Below are 26,885 nucleotides of genomic sequence, written 5' to 3'. Positions count from 1 at the left end.
TTACTTAGAGGAGGTCTGTGGGGGTGGAATATTCACAGGGGACACTGCAGAGTTGGGATACTCACAGGGGAGGGAATGGAGTTGGGATACTCACTGGGGATGGTACAGAGTTGGGATATTCACAGGGGACAGCATGGAGTTGTGATACTCACAGGGGACACTGCGGAGTTGGGATACTCACTGGGGATGGTACAGAGTTGTGATACTCACAGGGGACAGCATGGAGTTGTGATACTCACAGGGGACACTGCGGAGTTGGGATACTCACTGGGATGGTACAGAGTGTGATACTCCGGGACAGCATGGAGTTGTGATACTCACAGGACCTGCGGACTTGTGAACTCACAGGGACACTGCGGAGTTGGGATCTCACAGGACGGTGCGGATTGTGATACTCCAGGGACACTGCGAGTTTGGATATCACAGGGACGTGCGAGTACAGGTTGTCTCGGATGATCTGCTGCAGCTCGTGGTCCACTGACCCCTTCTGGAAGCGCAGGTTGAGGTAGTGACGTAGGTCTTTATCAACAACACCACCTGCAGAGCCAAAGAACACACACAGCCTGGGTCAGCTACACAAAAACACACACACACACACACATGCAGGCATGCGCACACACACACATACACACAACCACATATTCGCGCACACACACACACACATACACACACACACACACACATACATACGCGCACACACAGGCACAGGCACACACACATGTGCACACACACACCGTTCAGCCTACAATCTTAAATGCTCTCCCAGCCCCTCCCCCAGTGAATGAATGGGCCGGTGGGGGATGGGGGGATGGGGGGATGGGAGGAGGGGAGGGGGAGGGGGAGGGATACTGCTACCTCAGCAGGAGGGAAGGGCAAAACCAGCACAACGACTGTCAGCTCCACATGCCCCTCACACACACACACACACACAACAGACATATATGTGCAGACATGCACAGATACACATACATACAAACATACAAACACACACAACCACACACACAACAGACATACACACATGCATACAAATAGATACACACTCACACATACATGCACACATATACACATGCAACAGATACACACACAATACATACACACTCCACACTCACATACACAAACCCACACACACATACACATACACACATACAACTGACACACACACACACACACAGACACACAGGTACATAAGATCTACACACACTGCAAGCAGGGACAGGACCGTGGGCCCCCTGGATAGCGATCCCCACGGTTCCTCACCAGGCTGACCCCGGACACAAGCATTTCATTTTTATCTTCAATCAGCTGTAAAATACGCTTGTTTGCTTTTCACCAGCGGGCTAGCACGTTGGCTGCTCTGTAACGCAATGACATTGAGATGCTATCGGAGCGCATTCCACACCGCCTCGCGCTCCGCAGCTGAGAAATCCAGCACTGCTCCGCTTCAGAACATCCATACGCCAGTAACACTTCAGCAGGAAATGAAGGATGACACTATGAATAAAACATTTTTAATGAGCAAGCTCGACAGACATGTCTTTTCACATGAAGGAATCACACGAACACGCACACACACATATGAAAACGTGCTCTCTATCTATCTCTCTCTCTTTCTCTCTCTCTACATCTATCTTTTCTTGTCACACACAGACACACACACACACACACACTCTCCAAACTTTGGACTGATTTGAAATCAAAGCACAAATGTCCACAAGGACAGAGATAAATCCTCATTATGTTAAAAGGTAAGAGAGACTGCATGTGTTTTACTAATCAGCTCTGAAGCGCGACTGAGCCTCATTCAGCTTCCTCATATAAACAAAGAGAGAAGCACCGCAAAGCCATAATGAAGCCCACAGACCGGTCACTGTGTAACTATCACACAAACACACACATACACACACTCACATGCACACACACACACACATACACACACTCACATGCACACACACATACACATACACACACTCACATGCACACAAACACACACATACACACACTCACATGCACACACACATACACATACACACACTCACATACACACACATACATCCACATGCATGCATGCAACACACACGAGCACATATATACACATATACATACACTCTCACACACACACAAACACACACATACACACACTCACATGCACACACACATACACATACACACACACACACACACACATACATCCACATGCATGCATGCAACACACACGCGCACATATATACACATAGACATACACTCTCACACACACACACACGCACACACACAAGCGCGCGTGTGCTCTTACACACACACACACACACACACACACAAACATGTATGCACATGTACACACAAACCCTCACACATATGCACAGGCACACATGCACACATATATACACACAGACATACAAACACCACACACACACACACATACATACACACACAAACAGATAAAAATACACACATGCAAACAAGCAATCATATTTCATACATACTTCAAAAAATGCACAAAGTCACACACACGCATGCAAACACACATAAACACATAAGAATACACAAACATACACACACAAACACACACATACACACTCAGTGCTCAGTCAAAGGCAGTAATATCACCTCCTCTGCAGCTGGTACAGATGTTGTGTCCGCTTCTCGCAGGTATAACTCCACAGAAACGAGCACAGACCGGGCACTGACTCTGCGCTGATCCAGCACAGACTCGACAGCGAGCGCCTACCTCTTCTCCTGTCTGGATTGGCTCACTCTCAGCCCTTCTATCTACGGCTCGAACAAGACAACCGCTGCTTCGCCACTGATCTCCACTGAACCCGACAGAGAGAGACCGGGAAAAAGAGAGGAAGGGAGAGAGGGAGGGAGAGAGAGAGAGACTGGGAAATAGAGAGGACGGGAGGGAGGGAGAGAGAGAAAGAAGTGACGAGGGAACAGAGGAGCATCACTCTGCCAAGGGGTGCCCTTTCACAATGAGATCCAGCCTCTGATTGGTGGACGGGATTTGGAGGTCCTGCAGCGCCCTCTGTTGGTCAGCCGTATTAATGCACCACATTCCAGTTAGTGACTGGGATGCTGTCTGACAAACAGTAAATAAGGCATCTTTCACAAAGCAGATGCCCTCTGCTTGCTGACATCAAGGGAAACCCCACGCGCAGCAAATATGCTACTATTGTGAGATGACCGGGTAACATGACAATCTGCTAAACTATATGTGGATTGCACTTTTCAAATGAAACTCTTCAGCAGAACAGAACTGTGCACTCTTCAGATGTTTAAAAGGCGTGTGACACCCCTGGGAGGGAGATGCAGGCAGTTCCGGGAGTGCACCGTTGGTTGCCGCGTGGAGAGAGAGAGAAAGTATTTTCACCCGTCCATCTCACGGTTTCCGGGCGAAAACAATAGACTAAAACAACAAACTAAAACAATAAAGACAAAAGCAAGCAAAACTGAGCGGCAGCCTTTCGGCTCAGTGTTCGTAGCTGGCCCGCTGTTCAGTTGCTCGGCTCCTCTAGCTTTTCAGCGGCGGGTTTACTTTTTTTGTCTTGCTGGGACAAACAAAACTGAAACGAAACGAAACGAAAATCAAAGCTCGCTCTCTCTGTGTGTGCACCCTGTCTCGAGCCCGAACTGTGGAGAGGAACACACCGCCGTTCACCGGCGGACTGAATGCCACAGTAACATTCAAATCATAAAGCTTTTCCACACCTGCGTGCGTATGCACGTGTGTGTTTGTGTGTGTGTGTGTGTGTCTATGTGCACCTATGGGTGTGCATGTGTATGTGTGTATGCGCGCGCACATGCGTATGTGTGAGATAAGTCAGTTACGTTTATGTGAGCGAGCTGCAGGGGTCAAACAGAGGTCAGGGTGTTTATCTGCTGCCGGATCGAACACACGGAGCTCAGCCTCTCTGTACCGCGCCCCCCAAGTCATGAGTCACATACTGACACTGGGGTACGAACGAAAAGGCGACCGGGGTCAAGATCTCTCACTGAAACAGATGAACAGGTCTCTACGTATGTGTAGGAATGGGTGTGTGTGTGCATGTGTCTTAAATTCCCATGAGCACTTGCACTTTAGGAAGCTTAATTAAACCAACAATCACAGAGCCGGTCACAGTGCCAACCACAGAGAATCATAAATAATGTGAATGCTGGTTCATTTGCCTGCTGGATTACATAACTAACTAAGGTTGATCATTTCAGCCTAATTTCAACGCACTACCTGTTTAAGTGCACATAAACCACAAAGACATATCTACACACATACACGTACACACACGCACGCACACACATGCACACATGATGTACACCAGCACACGCACATACACACACACACACACATACACGTACACACACGCACGCACACACATACACACATGATGTACACCAGCACACGCACACACACACACACACACAAGCATGTACCCCTCCACCATTTAGGGCCACCTAACGTTCGCACCGTATGTCTTACAAGGGGTCAGACCTCAGCGGCCTCCTTAATCTCCCGCGAGCGTAGCGCGGCGCGCGTGTTTGCGGTGGAGCCGACCGGCGCGCCGATGAATAATACAAAGAGCGACTGCGCTCAGGAATGTCCCCGATGAATAATTAATCAATGGAGAAAGTTGAAAGGCTTTCAGGGCGCTGGTTAAGCGGAGCGACGCTCCCCCGGTTTCCTCGGTGTCAGGCACACTGCATTTATTTGCTCACTCATAATAAGAGAGGATCAAAGCGCTGGCGGTTTGCACCGTTCAGGCGGGGAAACAAGACGGTAATTCGGAGCGCTCCGGTGGCAGGAAACACATCTCCCCTCTCTGAAAGGCGGGAAAATTACAGGGCTGTCAGCCGGCAGCGCTCCTGTCGCCCCGCGAGTCAGGCGTCTTTAACACCGCGAACGCCGTAGGTAAAGCTACGGCTACAACGCGCTACAGCATTAGCTGCAGATACATCACAGGTCACACTAAAGCTACAGCCACAGCTCCATAACGCTAAGGCTACAGCTACCACTGCAACATGCTACAGCCGAAGCTCAAGCTGAATCACGTTGAAGTTACAGCCACAGCTCCATAATGCTAATGCTACAGCTACCTCTACAAAATGCTACACCAAACACAGCTACTGCTACAACGTGCTATATCTAAAGTTACAGCGTGCTACATTTACTACCCCCTCCGAGAAACACAAGTTATGTTCCATGGAGACATGAAGTGCACAAGGAAATGTCTGAATTAATTTCTGTAGGGGGGTTGAGTTGAGGTTCAGTACGGGACTCACAGACTGGTGAGTTCAGGGGAGCTGACTGAGAGTTCAGGCCTGTATGCTATAGCTGCAGAGACTGTGCTAATTACTGCACACACTACTGCAGGATTAATGAGCGTCACCTCTCCAACCAACCCCAAGAGAGGGGACCCCTGCGCTATGAACAAATACATGCACACACACAAATATACACGCGCAGAAGCATGCACACATACACACACATACACACACTCACACACGTATCCAAACGCCCACACATACACACACAAAGACACACGCATACGCATACGCATACATGCATCCACACACTCATACACACACATACACACACACACACAAATATACATGTCCATACGGATGAAAACACCCACCCACACACATACAGACATGAACACTCACACATGCATCCAAACACCCACACACATACAGACATGCACACTCACACACGTATCCAAACGCCCACACATACACACACACAAAGACACACGCATACACATACGCATACATGCATCCACACACACTCATACACACATGGCTTGCGCCTGTCAGATTACCAGGTGAAATAGACAGTGTCCACAGTGACCGGGGCTTCCCTGGGCAAGGCCTGCTGATTGGATAAGCCACCAACTACCGAGAAATGTCTACTTCCTGCCATAAAGTGAGTTTTAACCTACCAGAAACATTTACAGGTTGTCTGTGATGAGCCACGATACGGTCAGTGAGCTGATACTATCGGCGAGCTGTGATATGGATGGTGGTCTGTGATATGGTTGGTGATCTGTAATATGGTCAGTGAGCTGTGATACGATCGATGATCTCTGATACGGTCAGTGAGCTGTAATGCGGTCAGTCATCTCTGATACGGTCAGTGAGCTGTAATACGGTCGATGAGCCATGATATGGTCAGTGAGCTGATACTGTAATCCTGTGCAGTCACAGCACTGTGCAACGAGACTACAGACAGCCAGACTGACAGACAGACAGACAGGCAGAGACTTCCTCTGAACTAATCATAAAAACCTCACGTCCCAATTACCCGACTGAAGCAGTCGTCATATCTGTGCAGGTAATGAAGTCAAACAGGGTGAGGAGCGTAAATCTCTTTCTCTAATGAAGTGTCGTTCAGTGGACGTATCGCATTAACCATGCAACACAGTGGAGCACTGATTTTATGCAGCCGTAGACAGGTTAATTACCAATTTAACAGCAGTCGGCTCAACCCATCTGTCTTCATGTGATCACAATGGCACAGCCTCCCTATTGGACAACGAACGCGGACGGCGATAAAGTTTGTTCTTCAGGAATCCGGTCTGCTCGCATTGTGTGTTAGGCCAACAGGTCGATGATCTCCGGCGTGTTAGGCTGGCAGTTGAATGATATCAATGTGACAGGCCAGGAGATAGGGGATATCAGTGTGTTGAGCTAGCAGATGAGCAGTGTTAGGCCGGGCAGAGTGATGCTATCGGCGTGTTACGCTAGCAGATCGATGATATAAATGTGTTAGGCCAGTAGATTATTGACGTCAGTGTGTTAGGCCAGCAGTGATGATATCATTTTGTAAGCCCAGCGGATTTAGTGTTGATGATCAGGGTTGATGATATCTCTCTCTTTCTCTCTCTCTCTCTCACACACACACACACACTCTCTCGCTCTCTTTCTCTCTCCCTCTCCCTCTTTCTCACTCTCTAACATGCCGGCGCATGTATATACTCTCTCCTTCTTTCTGACACACACATATTCATTCCATCACACAGTGAAACACACACTCTCACACTCTTTCTATCACACACACACACAACACAGTCCTCTGTTGGTCCTCCAGGGGGCTGATGGGAACTGTGGGGGGGGGTGAGGGTAACTCTGATCTCATTCAAATGTGCGTGATGAAGTGAATATTGACGTTATGCGCCGTGTTGAGTTTGTATCGTTTATGATAATAGCCTTTCGAAAAATCATACAGATAAGAATGTGGTGGACATTTGCTAATGAGAACAAGGCTCTGCCTTATTGACCTGCCTCCCACACACACACACACCCACGCACACACAAACACACACCCACACTCACCCACACACGCAAACACACACACACACACACACACACTCACCCCCCCCCCACACACACAGACAGACACACACACACACAAAATGAAATGTCCATCAAGATCAGAGCAGTTCTTGGAGGCCTGGATTGGGGAGCTGCTAGCGTGTGCACATTAGCGCTGTAGTGCCTTCGCCCATTTCATGTGGATCAGAGGATCACCTGTGCATCTCCTGCACCTGTCTGTAGCACACAGACACTGCAGAGAGAGAGAGGGACTCAGTGTCACTTTATCTCCTTGGAAACAATATAATACAACCAGAAATGGCTGCAATAGTGGTCACAGCATTTGCTATTTCTTTTCGTTTGCATAGCTGCTACCAAACAAACAGGATGGACATGTTGAAGGAATTGTGCAAGAGCAGGAAAAAGACTGGAGTGAGCTGGGTAAACACAATATTCAGTCGTAAAATAGTTCCAAAGCGGCATAATAACATACAGTATGAGGCCTCATACAAATATTGGGGAAATCTTTCTGATATTAAGAAATGTTTACATGTTTACATAGAAACTTTACAGTAGAAATATAATCTTAGGAGTAACAGCTCACCTCTCTCTCTCTCACTCTCTCTCTATCTCTGTGTGTGTTAATTATAAACACTTTCATTCAGCTCTGAGCTGAATACACTTACAGATGACCTTGTGAAGGTAACAATTTTTCTTTTCACACAAAATACAATACCGCACGCAGCATCCATCTTGTGTGCTTGCGTGTGTGTTTGTTTGATCCCTGAAACCTGGGTTATTTTAATCATGTCTGTCCACAAGCACAGCGGTACTCCCCACGGATCAATGCTGAGCCATTCCTAAGAGCACAAGCCCAGAGCAGCCTTTCGCAGGAGCAAAAACAAACAAAGATTAAATGGGTCCCCCGACGCATCCGCACACATGCACACACTCAAACACACGCGCACGCACCCTCGCTCAAACCCGCATATACACACCCACACGCACACAAACACACACACACACACACAGTTCCGATGTTTGATATATACTGTAATATTGAAATAGACACAGTTGTTGTTTGTGAGAGGCCCTCTTGGGTCCAGGAACAGGCCGTTAGCCGATGTGGCTGCTTGCTAATGCCGATCTTTCTGGCTGCACTCGGGTTCGACAGCACCCTAGCGTTATCTACCCCCCACACCCCCCCCTCTCATGGAGCGCGTGTTCTTACACATGGACCACAGGCCCAGACCGAGCCAATACATGCATACATGCACATACACCACGGTTTCGCTGCCTGCTGTATTATTCCATGAGCAATGCTGTAAATGAATGCACTGTAAATAAAACATGCGCTGGTGTACAGTGCTTACTGCTGTCAGGACAACAAAGCGTTACGTTAATATGCATTCAAACTTAAACCACAGTGAAGCTGTATGTTCCTGTCCCCCCATCATTCTAACATACATTCAAATATGACCTCATGTCATCCATCCATCCATCCATCCATCCACTATTTAACCTGCTTATTTCTGATCAGGGTCGCAGGCATGCTTGAGCCTATCCCAGCATGCATTGTGCGAGAAGCAGGAACAAACCCTGGACGGGTCTCCAGTCCATCGCAAAGCTATGACCTCATGTGACCTTTACATTTCACAAATATGACCTTTAAGTCCGCACAACCGCACAGGGGAAATAGGGCGTTCCTTAAACGTTCGATTAAGTTATCGCGCATCAACAAAGCGCACTTGAAGTCATATTAATAATGCAGTTGACATATTGATTAATACTTCCCTTTATTATTGATGGGTTTGGGAGAAAGGCTTCATTTCCTTCCTCCGGAGGAAGGACCCGTGAGCAGGTGTGCGGCAGAGAGCGGCGGAGCCCGGAGGATCTAATAAAGCACGGAGGTGTGAGGGGACGTCACGCAGAGGAAGCGGAACTGGCAGGGAGTCGCTGGGACTTTCTTCAGCCTCGCTACAAATTAGCCGTTTTTTCTCATTTAGCTACCTGAGCGATATTTCTGCGAATTGATCGAGTTGACTAGCAATGTGCAGGTGAACAAGAAAATACGAGTTAAATACAAACGTGACAATAGGAGGATTTAGTGAAAAATGGTGACATTGTTCGCATATTTGTGAAGCGCATTTGTTCAGGAGGTAATCTTGTCAATTTGAATAACTTCATAAATGCAACACGTGCAGGTAAATGCAGCATGCAGCGTGTGCAGGTAAATGCAGCATGCAGCGTGTGTGCAGGTAAATGCAGAGCTGTGAGGTGTGCAGGTAAATATAGCACTGTAATGTGTGAGTAGGTAAATGCAGAATTGTACTGCATGTGACAGGTGCAAGCCTAGAGTGATATTAAACTCACTCCACCAGCATCCGAGACCATGAAAGATTTACTGGAACAAGAAGACAGAATGGAAATGCTTTGCATTAAATCTGTCTCAGCTGCTGCTGAACAAAGCCTCTCTACGCTCCTACCCCTGAAATCGAAGCAGCGAGCAGACACACACACACACAGACTCACTCACACACTCTCACGTGCAGACACGCACATACACACACACATACACACATGTGCACATATGCACACACACACAAACACATACAGACACACACACACACACACACACACACACACCCCACATACAACACCAAACCACAGGGCTTCAGTGGCAGTGTAGGGCTGTGACTGTAACAGAACAGAATTCCAAGCAGCAGTCACTCACAGGTAGCAAGTCCTTTCCTCATTCAGCAGATGACATCCACACAAATGGCACAGAAATGGCTGTTGGCCAATGAAATGGCCCCTGTTCTGACAGCACTGGAATCAAATCAGACAGCTGATATGTGAGCCACGGGGGGGGAGGGGGGGGGGTGTTTGTGGGTTTGGGATTTTGGACACGGGACTGAGGGATCCCTGTATCCCCTGAGGGACAGATAAGAGGACCCTGAAGAGCCCCTGCAGGTGTCCACGCAGACGGTAATTTTGCGCAGTTTAGCCCTAATTACAGGCCGATTAGACGGACGCAGCTCAGCCCGAGAGGATCCAGGAACCACTGGGCCGATGCCCTCACGGCGTTACCATGGAGACGCCAGGAGACCACGGGAGAATAAGATGTGCCACACACAGGTGACTCAGGTCACCGAGTGCACACACACACACACGCACGCACAGAAACTCACGCAGCGCATAGCACTTCAGAGGGAGCGACACTGTAGAAAGTGTGACGCGTCACACGCTGAAATCCGTTAACCCCTTGAGTCGCACCAGCCCAAATTCGGGCCAGAGTGGGCTTATCTGCATTCGTTCTGCTTTTTCACTGTGAAAATTTCAATCTACCTGGTCATACAATACACTGTTTGAAAGTGTTAAACTCACAGTTCTAGCTCTACAAACTATTTTAAAATGCTAATGTTTCAATGACAGCGGTTCCTTATTTTATAATAGGTGGGGAGGCAAGGAGGGTGACAGGCAGGGGGAAAGGGAGCTAATTTCAGCACAGTTCTTCCATGAGCATATAGCATACAAAATATAGCGTTTCACACCTCTAAAGACCCATAATATTTAGTAAACAAGTGTCCTTTTGGAGTCCCCAAATGGCCTTTTTCGACACCCGTCTAGACACAGACTAGGAAAGCAATCCAGAATAACAATATTGGTGGTATTGTCACCAAATTTGAACCAGGATTGTATCCAGCACTGTTGCTGTGGCACCCCATTGTGTTTCCAAGCCCACGAGGCACAGCCACAAGCATCTGTACCCACTCAACAAATATATCTTTTAACATATCTTTTGTTCTCCGTGTCAATGTGTTTGAGCTTCTGTTACTTTCTTCCGGTAATATTTAGAGTAATTCAGACTCTTTGAAACCAAGCTCCCATGGGTTACCTTTCAGAAGAGACTAGCATTATGCCTGTAGTCAAAAGGGTTCAAGAATAGTAACAATTTTATTTTGGGTATTTCTTTTTTCAGGGGGCACTACAGAAGCGGGTTAACCCTTTGGGGAGTGTACCAAACTCTTTAAAAGTGTAACTCTCACTCTGTGACACTTTAAGAGAGTGTAACTAAATCTTCAGACAAAGGAACTCTAACCCTTTTGAGTGTAACTAACCCCATAGAGAGAGTAGCTTAATAAAACCTTAGAGCGACACTCTGTTACACCTCAGACTGTAGCTCTGTAACCCTTCAGAGAGAGTAACTCTTTAACCCTTGAGACAGAGTTACTAAATCTTCAGAGAACGTAACTCTAACCCTTTAGAGTGTAACTGTAACCCCATATAGAGTGTAGCTCTGTAATGCCTTAAAGAGTATAACTCTGTAACCCTGTAGAGGGCATAACTGTAACTCTTTAGCGGTCGTAAGTCTATAAGCCTTTGGAGAGGGTAACTGCAGCTCTTTAGAGAGCGTGTAAACCCTTTAGAGTGTACCTGTAGCTGTTTAAAGAGCGTAACTCTGTAACCCTCTAGGGGGCGTAACGCTATAACCCTTCAGAGTGTAACTCCGTGACCCTTCAGAGAGCACAGCTCTGCAGCTCCTTAGCGGGCGCTACACCAGTTTCCAAGCAGGTCTGCTTTGATGCCGGAGTCAGCCGCGAGCTACAGATGTAAATCAATGAAGCAGCCCAGTGTCCATGTGAACTCACCAGGGATGGAGAACACTCGGGCTCATCATTAAAGTGAGCTGCCACGAGAGAACCATTTCCCGCTCAAACCCCCCAGCAGCCACATAACCTCTGGCACTCTGAACACTGTGCTAATAAGTTAGTGGTGGCTCCCATTCACACACACACACACACACACACACACACACACAAGTTCATAGAGTTCATTGATACTCTCAGACAAACTGGTTGTCACAGCGTGTCGCAAGAGCTCGAGCCAGAGGTGCACGTTTCTCTGTGAATATTAATGAGCCCAGAATGCTGTGCTTTGCGTGGGTGAGAAAGATGGCGTATTAAGTAACAGTCGCACGCAGCTTTATGAGACTCTGGCCTGACCAGGCTTTCTGCACTTACTGATCACTGCTCACACTAAATCAATGAAGGCACACAATATATGTGTGTGCGTGTGTGTGTGTGTGTGTGAATGTGTGTATGTGTGTCTGTGTGAGAGTGTGTGTGTGTGCATGTGTGCATGTGTGTGTGTGAGTGTGTGTGTGTGCATGCGTGTATGTGTGTGCTTGCATCCCTATAACGCACTACAAGGACATCATAAGAAACAGATTGGCCTTTATTTATGCATTTCTGTTAAATGGGCTGCTACCTTGTTTGTTAGCAGCTGGGGACCTGTGTGTAATAGAACCATCTGCTCACAGGTGCAGCTCATACAAACCTGCTTATTTCACACACAAATTGTTACAGCAATAATAGGTGCAGTGTACAGTATTCTGTACGTGCAGTGCAGTGTCTAGTCAGTGTGCTGTTCTTTGGTTCAGTGTCAGTGTTCTATGTGGGTGCAGTTTTTTGGTCAGTGTTCTATGGGTGTGAGTGTCTATTGGTGTCAGTGTTCTAGGTGCAGTTTTCTTAGGTTCAGGGCAGTGTGGTGCAGTGTTCTATAGGTGCAGTGTCAGGCAGAGTGTTCTGTAGTGCAGGTGTACAGTGTCTGCTGGTAGTGTGCAGTATAGAGGTGCAGTTTTTCATATCATTGCCATGCAGGCTGCCTCTCAGGGTCACCCTTACCAGAAATGGAAGGGATTCAGAAATTTAGAACAGGGCAGGACAGCCCTCCCTCTCCCTCTTGCTCCATCTCCCTCTCCCTCTCTGAGACAGCTCAGACAACGCAATGACTTACTGCTAGGCTTTCATACATTCAGGCAACAGCACTTCTTCACGGTCCTATCTGCTCTGAAAATCAGTGAATCAAGGAGAGATGTGCTCCCTCTACAGAACAGAACTTTTTTTTTTTTTTTACAATCACCTCTGTGCTTCACAGGTTATTTTAAGAGACTGAAATAAAGAGAGAGAAACCGCAGATTTTTTAATTCAGCCTTCTATGTCCAAGAGAGCTAAATCATGTGACTCAAATCAAACTTTGGCTCCGTGCCACAAACTGAAAGAAGCGGATCAACACGCTGGTTTTGACCCAATTTAAAATAAAATATGACACCCGCAGTTACACCAGTGACCACCAGAGCTCCTGAAATGCCTTCAAAAGTAAAGTGTTTCAGATGCATGAACTAAGAGAACCTTCCTCTAAATCGTTGGCCACTTCCCTTTATTAACTTCAAGGGAAATTGATCCCCTGGCAGAGATCAGGAAGGAAGTCGCCACTGTTCTTTCTGGAACGGAGTCTGAAAACCCACAGAAACAAACAAACAACCCCAGGCTTAAAAATTAACCATTTAATCGCATTCATTCAATAAGAATCACTAAAATGGAGGGAGAAGGGCTTATGAGCTTTCCTTCTAATGACATATAAACACCCCGTCTACCTGTCCGTCAGGTGGGGAATCTCCACCTCCTGCAAGACCCTGTGCTCAGACTACTCCCTCACTTCCCCAAAGTGGTCCGATTACTCAAAACATATCAAGGCTCAGAGGCCAAAGCCTCCCATTCCTGTATGATTTTAAAGGAGAAATTTTAAAAGGAGGTGCAGTAAAAGTGTGCGATAAATAAAGGAGGCACAGTAGAAGTGTCTGATAAAGGAGGTTGAGTAGGAGTATGTGATAAATAATGGCACCTCCTCCCTCCCCTGCATTTCCTGCTCATCGCAGGTGGGGGTTTATAGATTTCACGGGACAGACAGTCAAAATTATAGTATATTTACTATCAACTCTGTGCTAGGCACAGAACAATTAACTGAAACCATTACCTGAAAACACATGATTTATGGAACCCTTGAGGGGGGCTTTTTATTGTTTTTGGGGAGGATTTAAACTAAGTTTTAAAGGAGCTGTTAACCAGTCTTTTCCTCAGCCAACCTGCAGGTAGGCAGACTGAACGGAGGAGGCGCTGTGGGACCCAGCAGCCTCGTCTCTGCAAAAGAGGGAATTTTCACATTTTCACAAGCGGAATTCCTCCTCCATGGAATCCACGAGGCGGTATCTGCCAGGGAAATTTTGCAACAGTGTGAAATTTTCCAGCTGTAAAAACATCCCCTCCTTCTCTCCCCCTGCAACACAACTGTGCTCATCTGCTCAAAGCTCTCCGCCCATTCCAGCTCTGTACGAAGCTCTGCGCACACACGCCCACCTCACATCACACGATGGTCTAAATATTACTGAGGACATAAATAGGTGTGGCCTTTTACACACTGTGTGTGTACACACTGATTCTCACACTGAGGACCACATATTGTGGGTACACGCTAAGAGTCACTTCCTGTGGGCACAAACTGAAGATAACTCCCTGGGTCTGTCCCAATACTTGATAAGGTATCCTCCTTTCTTCCACTACCACCTTGTCTCCTCCGTACCCTGGAAACCGATCTTTGTGGCCTCCCTCGCTCCAATATCCCAATATAGGAGGAGACAAGTGAAGCAGTTTAAAACTCGGCCCAAACCTAACCTTCTCCATGAAGGATGCATTGATGTACGCTACCACGGAACTCTTTTCACGTTTCTTTGTGACATCACCATGCTCATGCCCACAGAGATTGAATCACCATCCAACAGAATCTGACACCATCCAAACTTTAGAAAGCAGAGTTGGTGGAGAACCTGAATTTCCCCAATTATGCAAGATATTTAGCCAAATTTGTGTGTGGTTCAGTCGGTTATTATGACACACAGTATCCTACCCGAAGGCTAGATTGTCGACAACAGATGACAAAATGTCAGTTAGATTTGTGGCTCTAATCTAATAGACAAATTTGGCAATTTAAGACAAGGAAACAGGTTTTTTATTTTCTTGTATGCATGTTGCTTAAATGAACATGACTGAACATAAATAAACATGGCAGCTACCATTATTTCACTATGTGAAGAGTATCCATGAATTCATTTATTCAACCATTTCCTAAGGACGTATATTACCAACAAATTTGATTTCAGATATTAAAGTGGGAAATAAATGTTTTTAAATGTGAACACTGAACATTATGAAACAATAACTCAGATAATATGAAGCGACAGGTTAATTTAGCTAATCGACGGAAATGTTTCCGAATTAGCCTGTGAGATGCAATGAACTGCCAATAGAATGTAGGCTGTCACAGTATAACTATAGGATATGAGGTGAATTAGTGCTCTGTCTGTTCAGACATTGGGCAAATCAGAAATCTGAAATTATAGTAAATTGTTGTTTGTTTTACTTTCATCTAATGTTGCTTATGACACATTGACCAGTGTCTTGACATTAACTGCAATGCCAGGCTCATGTCTGTACAGGTTACAGTACAACTTACAAGCTTTTTTGCAGCTTTAAATGGGCTGATCACGCATAAGATGTGTGATTGGCAATGGGACTGTTTCTGAGATCAGCAGAAAACTAGCACTTATGATAGGGTTGTTGCCTCAATAGTTGGCTTTTATGACGGAGAAGCCAATAAGCGGTCTCAATTTTCTTCAGGCCTCCTCTCTCCTTTCCTCCACATACCTCTGGATAGGAGATGAGTGGTATTGGGGGAGTGGAGGAAAGGAGGTGAGGAGTGACAAGTAATAGGACACACCCTATGTGTGAGCACACTGAGGATCACTTCTTGATTGAGGACCACTTCCTGTGGGTACACACTGAGGATCACTTCCTCTGGGTACACAGCCAAAGCCCCCATTTCACAGGTAATGTACCCCACAAATTCTATAGAATGTAAAACTACAACTTAACTGAAGAAATGCAGGCATGTAATGAAGACTTTCATATTGTGGAAATGATCTCTGATCCTTGAAAAATTCCTTTGGCTACGTGAGATTTCTTGGTTCTTCTGGGTGTTGATAGAGGGGTAGTTTGACGCACACATGCACACACACACACACACACACACACACACACACAGTCTTTAGCAGGTCACTGTGCCCTGGACGTCATTAGAACAGCTTCCATCCTTTCAGGCGCGTGGCGCAGTAATGCATGCAGAGTGATCTGTAGACCGGGGTAATTTGTCTGCCGCTGGAAACAAACGGCGGAGACGAGATGAGTCCCGCTGGGGAACTTTGTGTGAATGCAGAGACACAGACAGACTCAGACTCATAATGGCTGTAATAAGTCTATTTCAGTCAATGCGGAGACCTGCAGCTCAGCTTGGCAACAGCAGGCAAAGCGCGAGCATTTCATTTGAGTTTCTGCATTACAGGATGTGAGCGTTTCATTTGAGTTTCTGTATTACAGGATGTGAGCGTTTCATTTGAGTTTCTGTGATGCCGGATGTGAGCATTTAAGAGACACACTGCTTTCTCCGTGTTTAATGGTACTGTAAAGTAACGAGAAACATGCAAAGCATACAACTGACAGCCAGCAAGATTAAATGAAGTGAGTGACTGAATCAGCCAGTGAGTGAGTGAGTGAGTCCATGAATCTGTCAGTCAGCCTGTGAGTGAATGAATCTGTCTGTCAGCCAGTGAGTGAATGAGTGTGTGAGTGTATGAATCAGTCAGTCAGTCAGTGGGATGCCCTATCTGTTGTCTTTAGTGCTACTTTTTCAAGGAACAGCCAGAAAAAAAGGCATTGGTAATTCAGAGGAAAATCGTCCTGCAGCAGAGCTAATCTCTTCCATCTGAGAACAGAGATGAGCTGCAGTGTGAAATGCCACAGACTCGGCTTGAACCATCTCTGCACCAAGAAATATCACAGTATACCCTGTACGCACACACACACACAGACACACAGACACACGCCCACATACACACCCACATACACACACAAACACACATACACGCCCACATACACGCCCACACACACACACACTCGCCCACATACACAGAAAAACACAAGCACACACATGCATATGCTGTACATATACATTGCATTACCACACTTGTTGTTTTGGCTCTGTACTGCAGCACATTGGATTTGTAATAAAACAATGAATATGAGGTTAAAGTGTAGCTTGTCAGCTTTAATTTGAAGGTATATATCTATGTTGGGTGAGGTAAACCATGTACGAATTGTAGTTTTTAAAACATAGTTCCCACGTTTTGGGGGATCATAAGTAATAGGGAGGTCGGCTGCTCTGCTGTTTCTTGGCCAGCTGTGAGTTCCTGTATCATTAGTTCATGCACAAGAATGCTAACAAAAGGTCTAGAGCTGATTCTAGGTGTGGAATTTGCATTTGGAGTCTGTCGCTGTTGTTGCTCAACATGAGGACTAAAAAAGTGTCAATTGCCAGTAAAGCCGGCCATCATGGGGTGGAAAAATAAACTGATCAAAGACATAGCCAAAACATTGGATGTGGCAAAATCATTTGTTTGGTACGTTGTTAAGAAACAAGAATGCACTGGCGAGCTCAGCAATAGCAACAACCTGAAAGACCACAGAAGATCACTGTAGTGGCTGAACTAAGAATACTTTTAATTGTGAAGAAAATCCCCTTTTCAACTGTTGGATGTTGAAATGTAGGAGACTAAAATAGAGATGTACACCAGCATGCCCACAGAGGGCTCACTGTAAGATGCTAATTACTGGTTAAGACTCAAGAAACGGAACAGCCAGGCTTGAGTTTGCTAATAAGTACACGATAAAAACAACTTAAGTACTAAATACGACAGCTTTATTTAAGATAGTTAATTCGTTCAATTACTTCAGGTCCCCAAAAATGGGGGAACTATGTATAAAAGAGCTGTAATTCCTACATGGATCACTGGATATGGATGAAAATACCCTTAAATTAAAGCTGAAAATCTGCACTCCAACCTCATATTCAATGTTTCATTTCAAATCCAATGTGCTGGAGTACACAGCCAAAACAACAACAATTGAGTAACTGTCCAAATACGTATGGACTGCACTGTACATGCACAATCACATGCTCATAAACATTCAGAACACATACATACAGCACATGTACACACAATCTCTCTCACACATGCACACGGACACAGAGCGTACGCCGTCAGAGAGAGAGAGAGAGAGAGAGGGAGAGTAACAGACCGAAAAGGGAGGAGAAGAGATAGAGAGAGGCGTGTGTGTGTGCGTCCGGCCAGTTCCTCCACAGCGAGCGCGTGATTCCCGCAGATCCAGCCAGCGAAGGACGCGCCCGCTTCCAAAGCAGGAAGCGCATCGAGCGCGCAGGACGAGCTGCGTCCCTGGAGAATAATCACGTTTGATCCAGCAAGCATTAGCTACTGTGGGGAATGAAAAGGGAAGGAACCCTGCAGTGGTCGAGGTTTTTCAAAGGCAGATACGCTGCTGAGAGACGTGGACAGACGGGTGATTATAACCTTCCCGGTGTACAGTAATCATAGAGAAGCGCGACGCTTTCAACACTGGGAAACGCCGCTCACCGATTGGCCGTTTTAGTATGTTTGTTACAGTCGGGCCAGAGAGCCAGACATGTCACAAAGAGATAAGATCTCAAGGCTGCCATGACAACACTCACCCTTCCTGTCCAGATTAGAGATGGGCAAAACTTGAAAAATTGATAAAACTGTTATACGGAGCAAAATAAAATGCGTTTAGCCAACTAGTTCTAAATTTGCTGCATTTCATTCCAAACCAACGGCCTACCTAAACTATAGCCAAGATGTCCTTTTAAATACAAAGTTGCAAAAGCAGTCACAGAATGGATTTCAAAAGCACATAATTTGGCCAACACAAGAGCGCAAATTACAGAAAAGTGACATATGGTGGGGAGTACAGACTGGACAACTTCAAATGCATGGAGAGGACATAACAGTAATAAGGTGTTGGGTTTACTGACTCTTTAAAATATATATACATATGTATATTCCATAAAATTTAAAAACTGGCTAAATATCATACGAATACTATTAAACACAAGCCTACGAAAATCACAATGAAAATAGGACACTGTAAAAGAAAATGGTTTTTAATTATTTTAATAATGTTGGCACTTTATAAATGCATCTATTCGTTCAGAGGTTTTACTAACCATTTAGCATTTTTGTTAACATTTAGCAATTAAATGCTTAGAAGTCACACTCAGTCCAGACCTGGTGATCCCCATGTACATGTCTGCTGTGCTGATGTATGTCCCGACAGCTGTGCTGTAAAAGTGAGCCGTGTTTGGCTGATGCATAACTGCGTGCGTTTGGCTGTGAACTGTGATCACAGCAGCAGCCACTCATACACCAACACCTCACGCCCCCTGAGAGACTAATCTCAACATGTAGGCTAATCAGAGTACATTCTGTTGGTCAGTACAGAGACTTCATTACCAAATCATATCTCATATCATAAGCCCTGAGTGTCCGCCAAATCATCTCATATCACTATAATCCCTGAGTGTCCCCTGAATCATATCTCATATCATCATAAACCGTGAGTGTCCCTGAATCATATTTCCTATCCTTAACAACCCTGAGAAAAATATAAAGTATTAGAAATCAGGAACATATCTGTGAATACACTCAGTATTGGAATGCATTTGAGAATATATTCCTATTGAAGAGACATCATGTGGCATGATGTCACAGGCTACAGGTCAGGGTGAAATCTGATTGGGTATTGTAATAGGGAGGGGGAAGAGTCATGGCAGCATGGCTTGGTGAGTATAAGAATCTCAAAGCAGAGTGTTTGTGCAGCTGCCATGGTTACGGAGTGGAGTATTTGCACACGCACGCTGGGCAGGCCGGTCCGAGGCTAACTGAAAGGACACTGGAAAACACACGCGCACGTAAACACACACACACACACTTGCATGAACAGACACGCACACGCATGCACACGTGCACACACAAACACACAGATGAACAGACACACACGTGCATGTATACACACACGCACACACACACACACACACACACACACACACACACACACACACACACACATGCATGAACAGACACACACACACATGCACACACAGGCACACACACACACACACACATGCTGGGAAGTCCTCTCTGAAGCTAGCTGAAAGGACCCCAGTTCTGGGACACAGGGAATACCCCTGGAAGGCTGCCCCGGACCTGGCTCAGATGCAGGCAGGACCTGCAGTCCCGCACCCAGAGAACCAACAATCAATAAATGCTACAAAGTCTGTAACAGGGGACCTTTAACACTGAGCACATGTGCATAGTGACTTTAGAGCTGTCACTGTACACAAGACAGGTGCTAAATGCCTGAGAGTACTGACTGAGAAAATACTTTAACACACACACACACACACACACACACACACATGCACACACAGACGCACAAACACAAATAAACACATTTGTAACATATAGCTACACCCTACAACACACACATTATAACATACACACACACACTATGACAGATACACTACAGCACACACACACACGCTATCCCACACTATACATACCACATACTAACACTATAATGCAGACATACTATAACACACACACACACACACACACACACACACGCTATCCCACACTATACATACCACATACTAACACTATAATGCAGACATACTATAACACACACACACACACCCTAATCTTTAGCAGTCCAGAGAGTTGAGTATAAGTGCACGGGGGGCATAGAGGTCTATACTGCAGCGCTGCTGTTTTAACAATCACATCCTTTAGCAGTTAGCATGCAAACTGCACTGTGCTTTATCAGCTTTATTAGCACAGATACCCTGCTCAGGGTAGGTTAGCGCTGTGGTACAGATACCTTTCTCTGGACAGGTTAGCGCTGTGGTACAGATACCCTTCTCTGGACAGGTTAGCGCTGTGGGACAGATACCCTTCTCTGAACAGGTTAGCGCTGTGGTACAGATACCCTTCTCTGGACAGGTTAGCGCTGTGGGACAGATACCCTTCTCTGGACAGGTTAGCGCTGTGGGACAGATACCCTTCTCTGGACAGGTTAGCGCTGTGGTACAGATACCCTTCTCTGGACAGGTTAGCGCTGTGGTACAGATACCCTTCTCTGGACAGGTTAGCGCTGTGGTACAGATACCCTTCTCTGGACAGGTTAGCGCTGTGGTACAGATACCCTTCTCTGGACAGGTTAGCGCTGTGGTACAGATACCCTTCTCTGGACAGGTTAGCGCTGTGGTACAGGTAACCTTCTGTGGACAGGTTAGCGCTGTGGTACAGGTAACCTTCTCTGGACAGGTTAGCGCTATGGTACAGACACCCTGCTCTGCTCAGCCTGGGCAGATGAGTACAGTGGTACATAAATTCATATTCAAGGTTTTTCTGAGTCACACACAAAGCTTGACTGCAGCTTTGAACGAAAGCCAGCACCCTGGCAGCCGATCCACCGGTGATACGCAGCGTCATACTCTCCTGGGGCTGCTCGGCCTTGTGGGATACTGGAGCGTGTGCTCGGACTCGCTATTTGCGGCGCGTACCCCCGTCACGCTGATCTGCAGCTCTGGCGCTACCCGCGCCGTACCTCATAACAGGGAAACCTGCAGCAAGCAGCACCCCGATTCCCCCTGTGGATCAATAAGCACCACTCTATTATACTCTGCCCCATTCCCTTACCTTCTGCTCCAGGAAGTTCCATTCTATTCTATTACACTGCAGATAAGAGGGGGGGAAAGGCCGCAAAGCGTCCGAGTTTAGACACCCCTCGTGTGGCCTGGCAGATGCGGGCAACTGCCTCTCCGCACAGAAAGTGAGTTTATTCATGCAGTGAATTACTGTAGGCCAACAGACTGAGTCTGCATAATGAAGGGCAAGAGAACACACACTCCAACAATACACCACTTTCCTCGCCTGACCTCCTATTATTTAAACAAAAAAACAAGAGACTCAGCAGCCCTCACACACTTCACAAAGCCTACCGACTCGTTAGCATTATCCTGCGCAGTGACTATGGGCTGGTTAGCATTATCCTGTGCACTGGCTATGGACTGGTTAGCACTACTCTGTACTGTGGCTACGGGGCATATGGGCTGGTTAATATTATCATATGCACTGGCTATGGGCTGGTTAGCATTACTCTGTACTGTGGCTAGGGGACTATGGGCTGATTAGCATTATTCTGTGATGTAGCTATGGGCTATTTAGTATTATTTTGTGCTGTGGCTATGGTTCGGCTAGCATTATGTTGTGCTGTAGCTATGGACTGGATAACATTATTTTGTACAATGGCTATGGGCAGGTTATCAATATTCTGCACTGTGGCTCTAGGCAATGATGTCCTCATATGACTTCCATTATAGAAACCTAACTTAATATTTCTTTAATATAGTCTAATTAACTGTTAAACAGAAAAAAAAAATTCATTCCATTATTTTTCTCTCAATAGAGTGAAAAACGGTGCCTGTGGCTTTGCAGCTGAAGAGCATTTTTACTCCGTGAATTTTTAATGAAACCATTTGAGTAGCAGCTCAGCCGAGGCTTCAGCCATTTGTGAAAAGATAAAGCAGAGGGTACTAATAGAAACACACACGGACTCAGAAAATCCAACATTCAAATGAGAGCAAGACTGCAACACTGAAGTGCCCGAACTGGAAACGCGGTTTATCTTTATTTAGCCTAATACCGGTAAAAACCCAGAAGTCATATGACAAGGTTCTCAACTGCACAGCACGCTTGCCAAGGCAGAAGCAACAGCAGTTGTTTTTTTTCCCCTTATTTTTCAGCTGAGAGACAGAGAGAGAATGATGACATATCTCTCTAACACAATGCCACCGCGCTCCTGTTGTGACGTGAATATGTTATTTCAAAAAATGTCACTGTGTGCTACATTCAAATAACTTTATTCTGTTCTTGTAACTGAGTCCCTGGCAGCACGTTCCTAGTCTCTAGATATCTGGGCTGAGGTGACAGGTCTAGGACACGCCAGGGGAAAGTAGTATGTTTGTTTATTTTTCCACAAAACTATGAATAACCAATATAAAGAAAACTCAAGCCTTCCTCTCATCTCCAGACAACCCACCAGAAAATGAACAATACCCAGTCACAGGAGCCTTACCTTAGATAACCTTGTTTGTATGAAATACCATGTATTAAATTATATCAGCATTAGACTCTTTCATGTGAATGCTGCTTAGATTCATGTTTTCAAAAAAACATGCATGAAAGACAAGCTATCATGGATGGCAGAGCCACTATCCAATCAGAGAACTGATATGGGCAGGTAGCTATATTGTCCAATCAGAAAACTTCAATGAGCGTGCATATTGTCCAATCAGAGCACTATTGTGGTCAGGTATGTTGTCCAATGAGAGAGCGTGATATGATTTGAGTGAAACTCTGCAGTTCTCGTTCTCCTCTGTTCTGTGACCCTGCCAGAACATTCTGCTGTCCAGACTAGCTCTTCACAGATGGTGGGTGAAGCACGCTGCACATGCAGAGCATACATTGCAGTATCCCTCCTTGCCACAATGCATATAGTACTACACATCCCAGAACCCCTTCCCGCATAGTAGTGTAGTGCTTCCATTCCTAGCCACAGACACCGAGGGACTGTTAAAGTGGAAGAGTCTTCATCCTCTGAAAGTAAACCCTTTGGTCAAACCAAAACTGAGTGAGTATGTATGTGTGTGTGTCTGCGTGTGTGTAAGCATGTGCGTGTATGTGTGTGCAAACAGGTGTGTGTGTGTACACTTGTCAAATGCATGCATACATGTGTGCATTTGTGTGTGTGTGTGTGTCCCAATAATATTACTGCGCAAAGAAACTGACAGATGTAGGTCACCGTGACGACCCTGGCTCTACTGCCAACCTCCATGTCATGGATCAGCGCCAGCCAGTACAGACTCACAGCTCAAACACACGTCCGCATCTCAGAGCCTACATAAACTCATCACCACACCGTACATCACTGCACTCAATACATGTAAACTCATCAACACACTGTACTCTACTGCACTCAACAGCCAGAAACTCATCACCACACTGTACATCACTGCACTCAATACATGTAAACTCATCAACACACTGTTTAGCCTCACACAGAACTCATCACCATCATCACCACTCTACATTAACTCATCAACACACTGTATAAACTCACACCACACCCTGTACTTCTCATCAACACCTATAACTCATCACCACACTGTACTCTACTGCACTCAACACCCAGAAACTCATCACCACACTGTACTCTACTGCACTCAACACCCAGAAACTCATCACCACACTGTACTCTACTGCACTCAACACCCAGAAACTCATCACCACACTGCACATCCCTGCAATCAACACCCAGAGACTCACTAACACACTGTACCCTACAGCACAAAACACCCATCAACACACAGAACTCTGTTGCACACAATGCCCACACAGAAACTCATCACACAATGCCACCACACTCACACCACACTGACTCTACAGCATCAAGACCCAAACTCATCACCACACTGTACTCTACAGCACCTAACACCCAGAAACTCATCACTACACTGTACCCCACTGCACTCAACACCCAGAAACTCATCACCACCCTGTACTCTACTGGACTCAATGCTGATGTTAGATGGTAGGAGATCTTTGTGCTTATCTTACATTTCCATTCACACTTAGCAGATACTCTTATCCAGAGCGGTTAACCAGATTGCATTCTTTCCATACAATCCATTATACGGCCAGAAATTTAATGAAGCAATTCAGGTTAATCACTCAGCTCAGTGGTAAGATTGCAACAATCAGCTGGGAATTAAACCCACAACCTCTGAGCCACATACCGACTACACCTATCTAAACATTAACAATATTATATAAGTAAAAATAATGTAAACTTAAATGTGTCACTCCATAATCGTATCATAATGTTACAATAACCGCATTTGGAACTTTGTTTATCATCTGAAGGGTGTCTATTTTAAATACATTTTTCTCAAGTGCAATGCAAAACGCTGCCAGATGCCGTTTCCCCCGTTAGGGCAACAGTGCGGACTGGGAACTGCGGCTGCCAGGTGAGACACCGCTTTTGTGCACAGAGAGTAAACTACATCACACTACAATTCCTCTTCTAGATACCTTCGGCAGTCTAAAATAACCGTATCCAGCCCGCTATATAAATGCATGATATGTCAATTCTATCGGTTACGGACCAGTTTCAACAGTACCTAACACATCATGGCTGTTAAGTTAAACGTGGCCGGCCGTTTTAGGCCCGAGTGAAAGAATCACGCAGCTAGCCAGCAGCGCTACCATTTACACCGGAGTGAACCAAATGCACATGAAACTTGTAATAAACAAATTAAATAAAATGCCACACCCACGAGCAAATGTGTCAAGCAATGGCCCACTTGCAAGCGAGCCCGATACTTTTACGTTTTATGACAGACAACGAAATAAAAGCACACAAGGCGGTACGCACATATCACTGACACAGTGCGATTTACAACAACGCAAAACAACCCGCTAGAAACAGGAATTCCTCGGAGATTTCCCGTCGGGATCGGATTACACCGCACAAACTGAACACACCCCCTTTCACACAGGGCATCGATCCCGCTACTTGGCAACAATGAACAACTTTACAATCGAGTTTAAACGTCGAATGATGAAGCTGTAAAAGAGGACAGCCCAAACACCGCTCCGCAGCGCTACGCCCCTTCATAACAACAATGAGCGACAGACAATAGGCAAAGTTTATCATATCCATAACGCTGCGCAGCATTTTGGATTCTTGACTCAGGATAGTTTTTTTGGGGAAAAACAAAACAATGGTACTACGTGTCATGAATTATATGCTCCTTGGCACGGCGGGGTCGCGCAGACATGCGGGCAAAACCTCTGTAGCAGCCGTGTTTACGCTGCTCGCTCGCTCGCTCACCTTGTTTGACACACTTGAGGCGGACGGGGTCCTTGCAGTGTTTAATGACGGCGAGCACATCCCGAATGGTGAGTCCGGCCACCGGCGTGTCATTGACCTCCAGAAGCAGCTCGTCCTGGGACAGCTTGCCGCTCTGACAGGCCACTTTGCCCTGCTTCACCTCTCCGAGATGCGGGAACTGGCCGTTCTCGGCGCCTCCCTTCAGCTCGAACCCGAGCTCGCCTTCTTTATTCCTGCAAAGGACGGTCTCGTGGACTTTGTTGGTCCAGTGGTTTTTCTTTTTCAAGGTTTTGGACATTGCTGGAAAAAGATGAATATTACATGAGGGCGCCCATGCAATAAGTTGTTATCCTTCCCCTCGCTCCGGGTATCGCCTGCCCCTGAATAGATGCTTGACGTTTTTAAATACGCTGGATGCCAGTGTTAATGTCCATGCCAGCTATCGCACACAGCAGCTGGCTACGGCTGCGTTTCCCTGTAACGGTGGAGGAGCAGATTCTCTTGCAGTTGCAGGGAAGTGACCCGGATGTGATGTCTGGAGGAGGGGAGAACAGGGCTCCGAATCTCACCGCACAGGGAAAACCACGGAGGAGAAAAGGCTGAGCGGCGGGAAGAGTAACCCACGGCAACCAGCCCGACACTGCATGCGCCGCCGAAAACGCACGGAGGAACGTCAGCCAGACGAACCATCTTCACATTCCCCGCTGTCTAGCTTCTTGCTACATCACGTCTCGAAAAACTGAGAGTGAAAACCGAATAATAGCGTATTGCCTATGTGATTAATCAGGCTTCTACGTTTTGCCG

General features: G+C 46.2%; 1 protein-coding gene across 1 annotated transcript; it reads right to left on the bottom strand.

Moving 5' to 3' along the window:
• Nucleotides 1–26,885, bottom strand: LOC135258642 (membrane-associated guanylate kinase, WW and PDZ domain-containing protein 2-like). The gene is made up of 3 exons (XM_064342085.1): nucleotides 26,082–26,885; nucleotides 374–537; nucleotides 1–15 (listed from the first exon to the last, which is right to left on the bottom strand). Exons 1-3 carry the CDS (start codon nucleotides 26,377–26,379, stop codon nucleotides 1–3), a joined length of 477 nt encoding a protein of 158 aa, XP_064198155.1. The 5' UTR covers nucleotides 26,380–26,885.

The sequence above is a fragment of the Anguilla rostrata genome, chromosome 7 (assembly GCF_018555375.3).
Source record: "Anguilla rostrata isolate EN2019 chromosome 7, ASM1855537v3, whole genome shotgun sequence".
Lineage (NCBI taxonomy): Eukaryota > Metazoa > Chordata > Actinopteri > Anguilliformes > Anguillidae > Anguilla > Anguilla rostrata.
Note: the sequence above shows the minus strand (reverse complement) of the source record. Positions and strands in the feature narration are given on the sequence as shown.

Coding starts and splice junctions, on each gene's coding strand:
- LOC135258642 (XM_064342085.1), bottom strand. CDS start 26,379: ATGTCCAAAACCTTGAAAAAGAAAAACCACTGGACCAACAAAGTCCAC. Junction 538..26,081: donor CCTCAAGTGTGTCAAACAAG/GTGAGCGAGCGA, acceptor TTGGCTCTGCAG/GTGGTGTTGTTGATAAAGAC.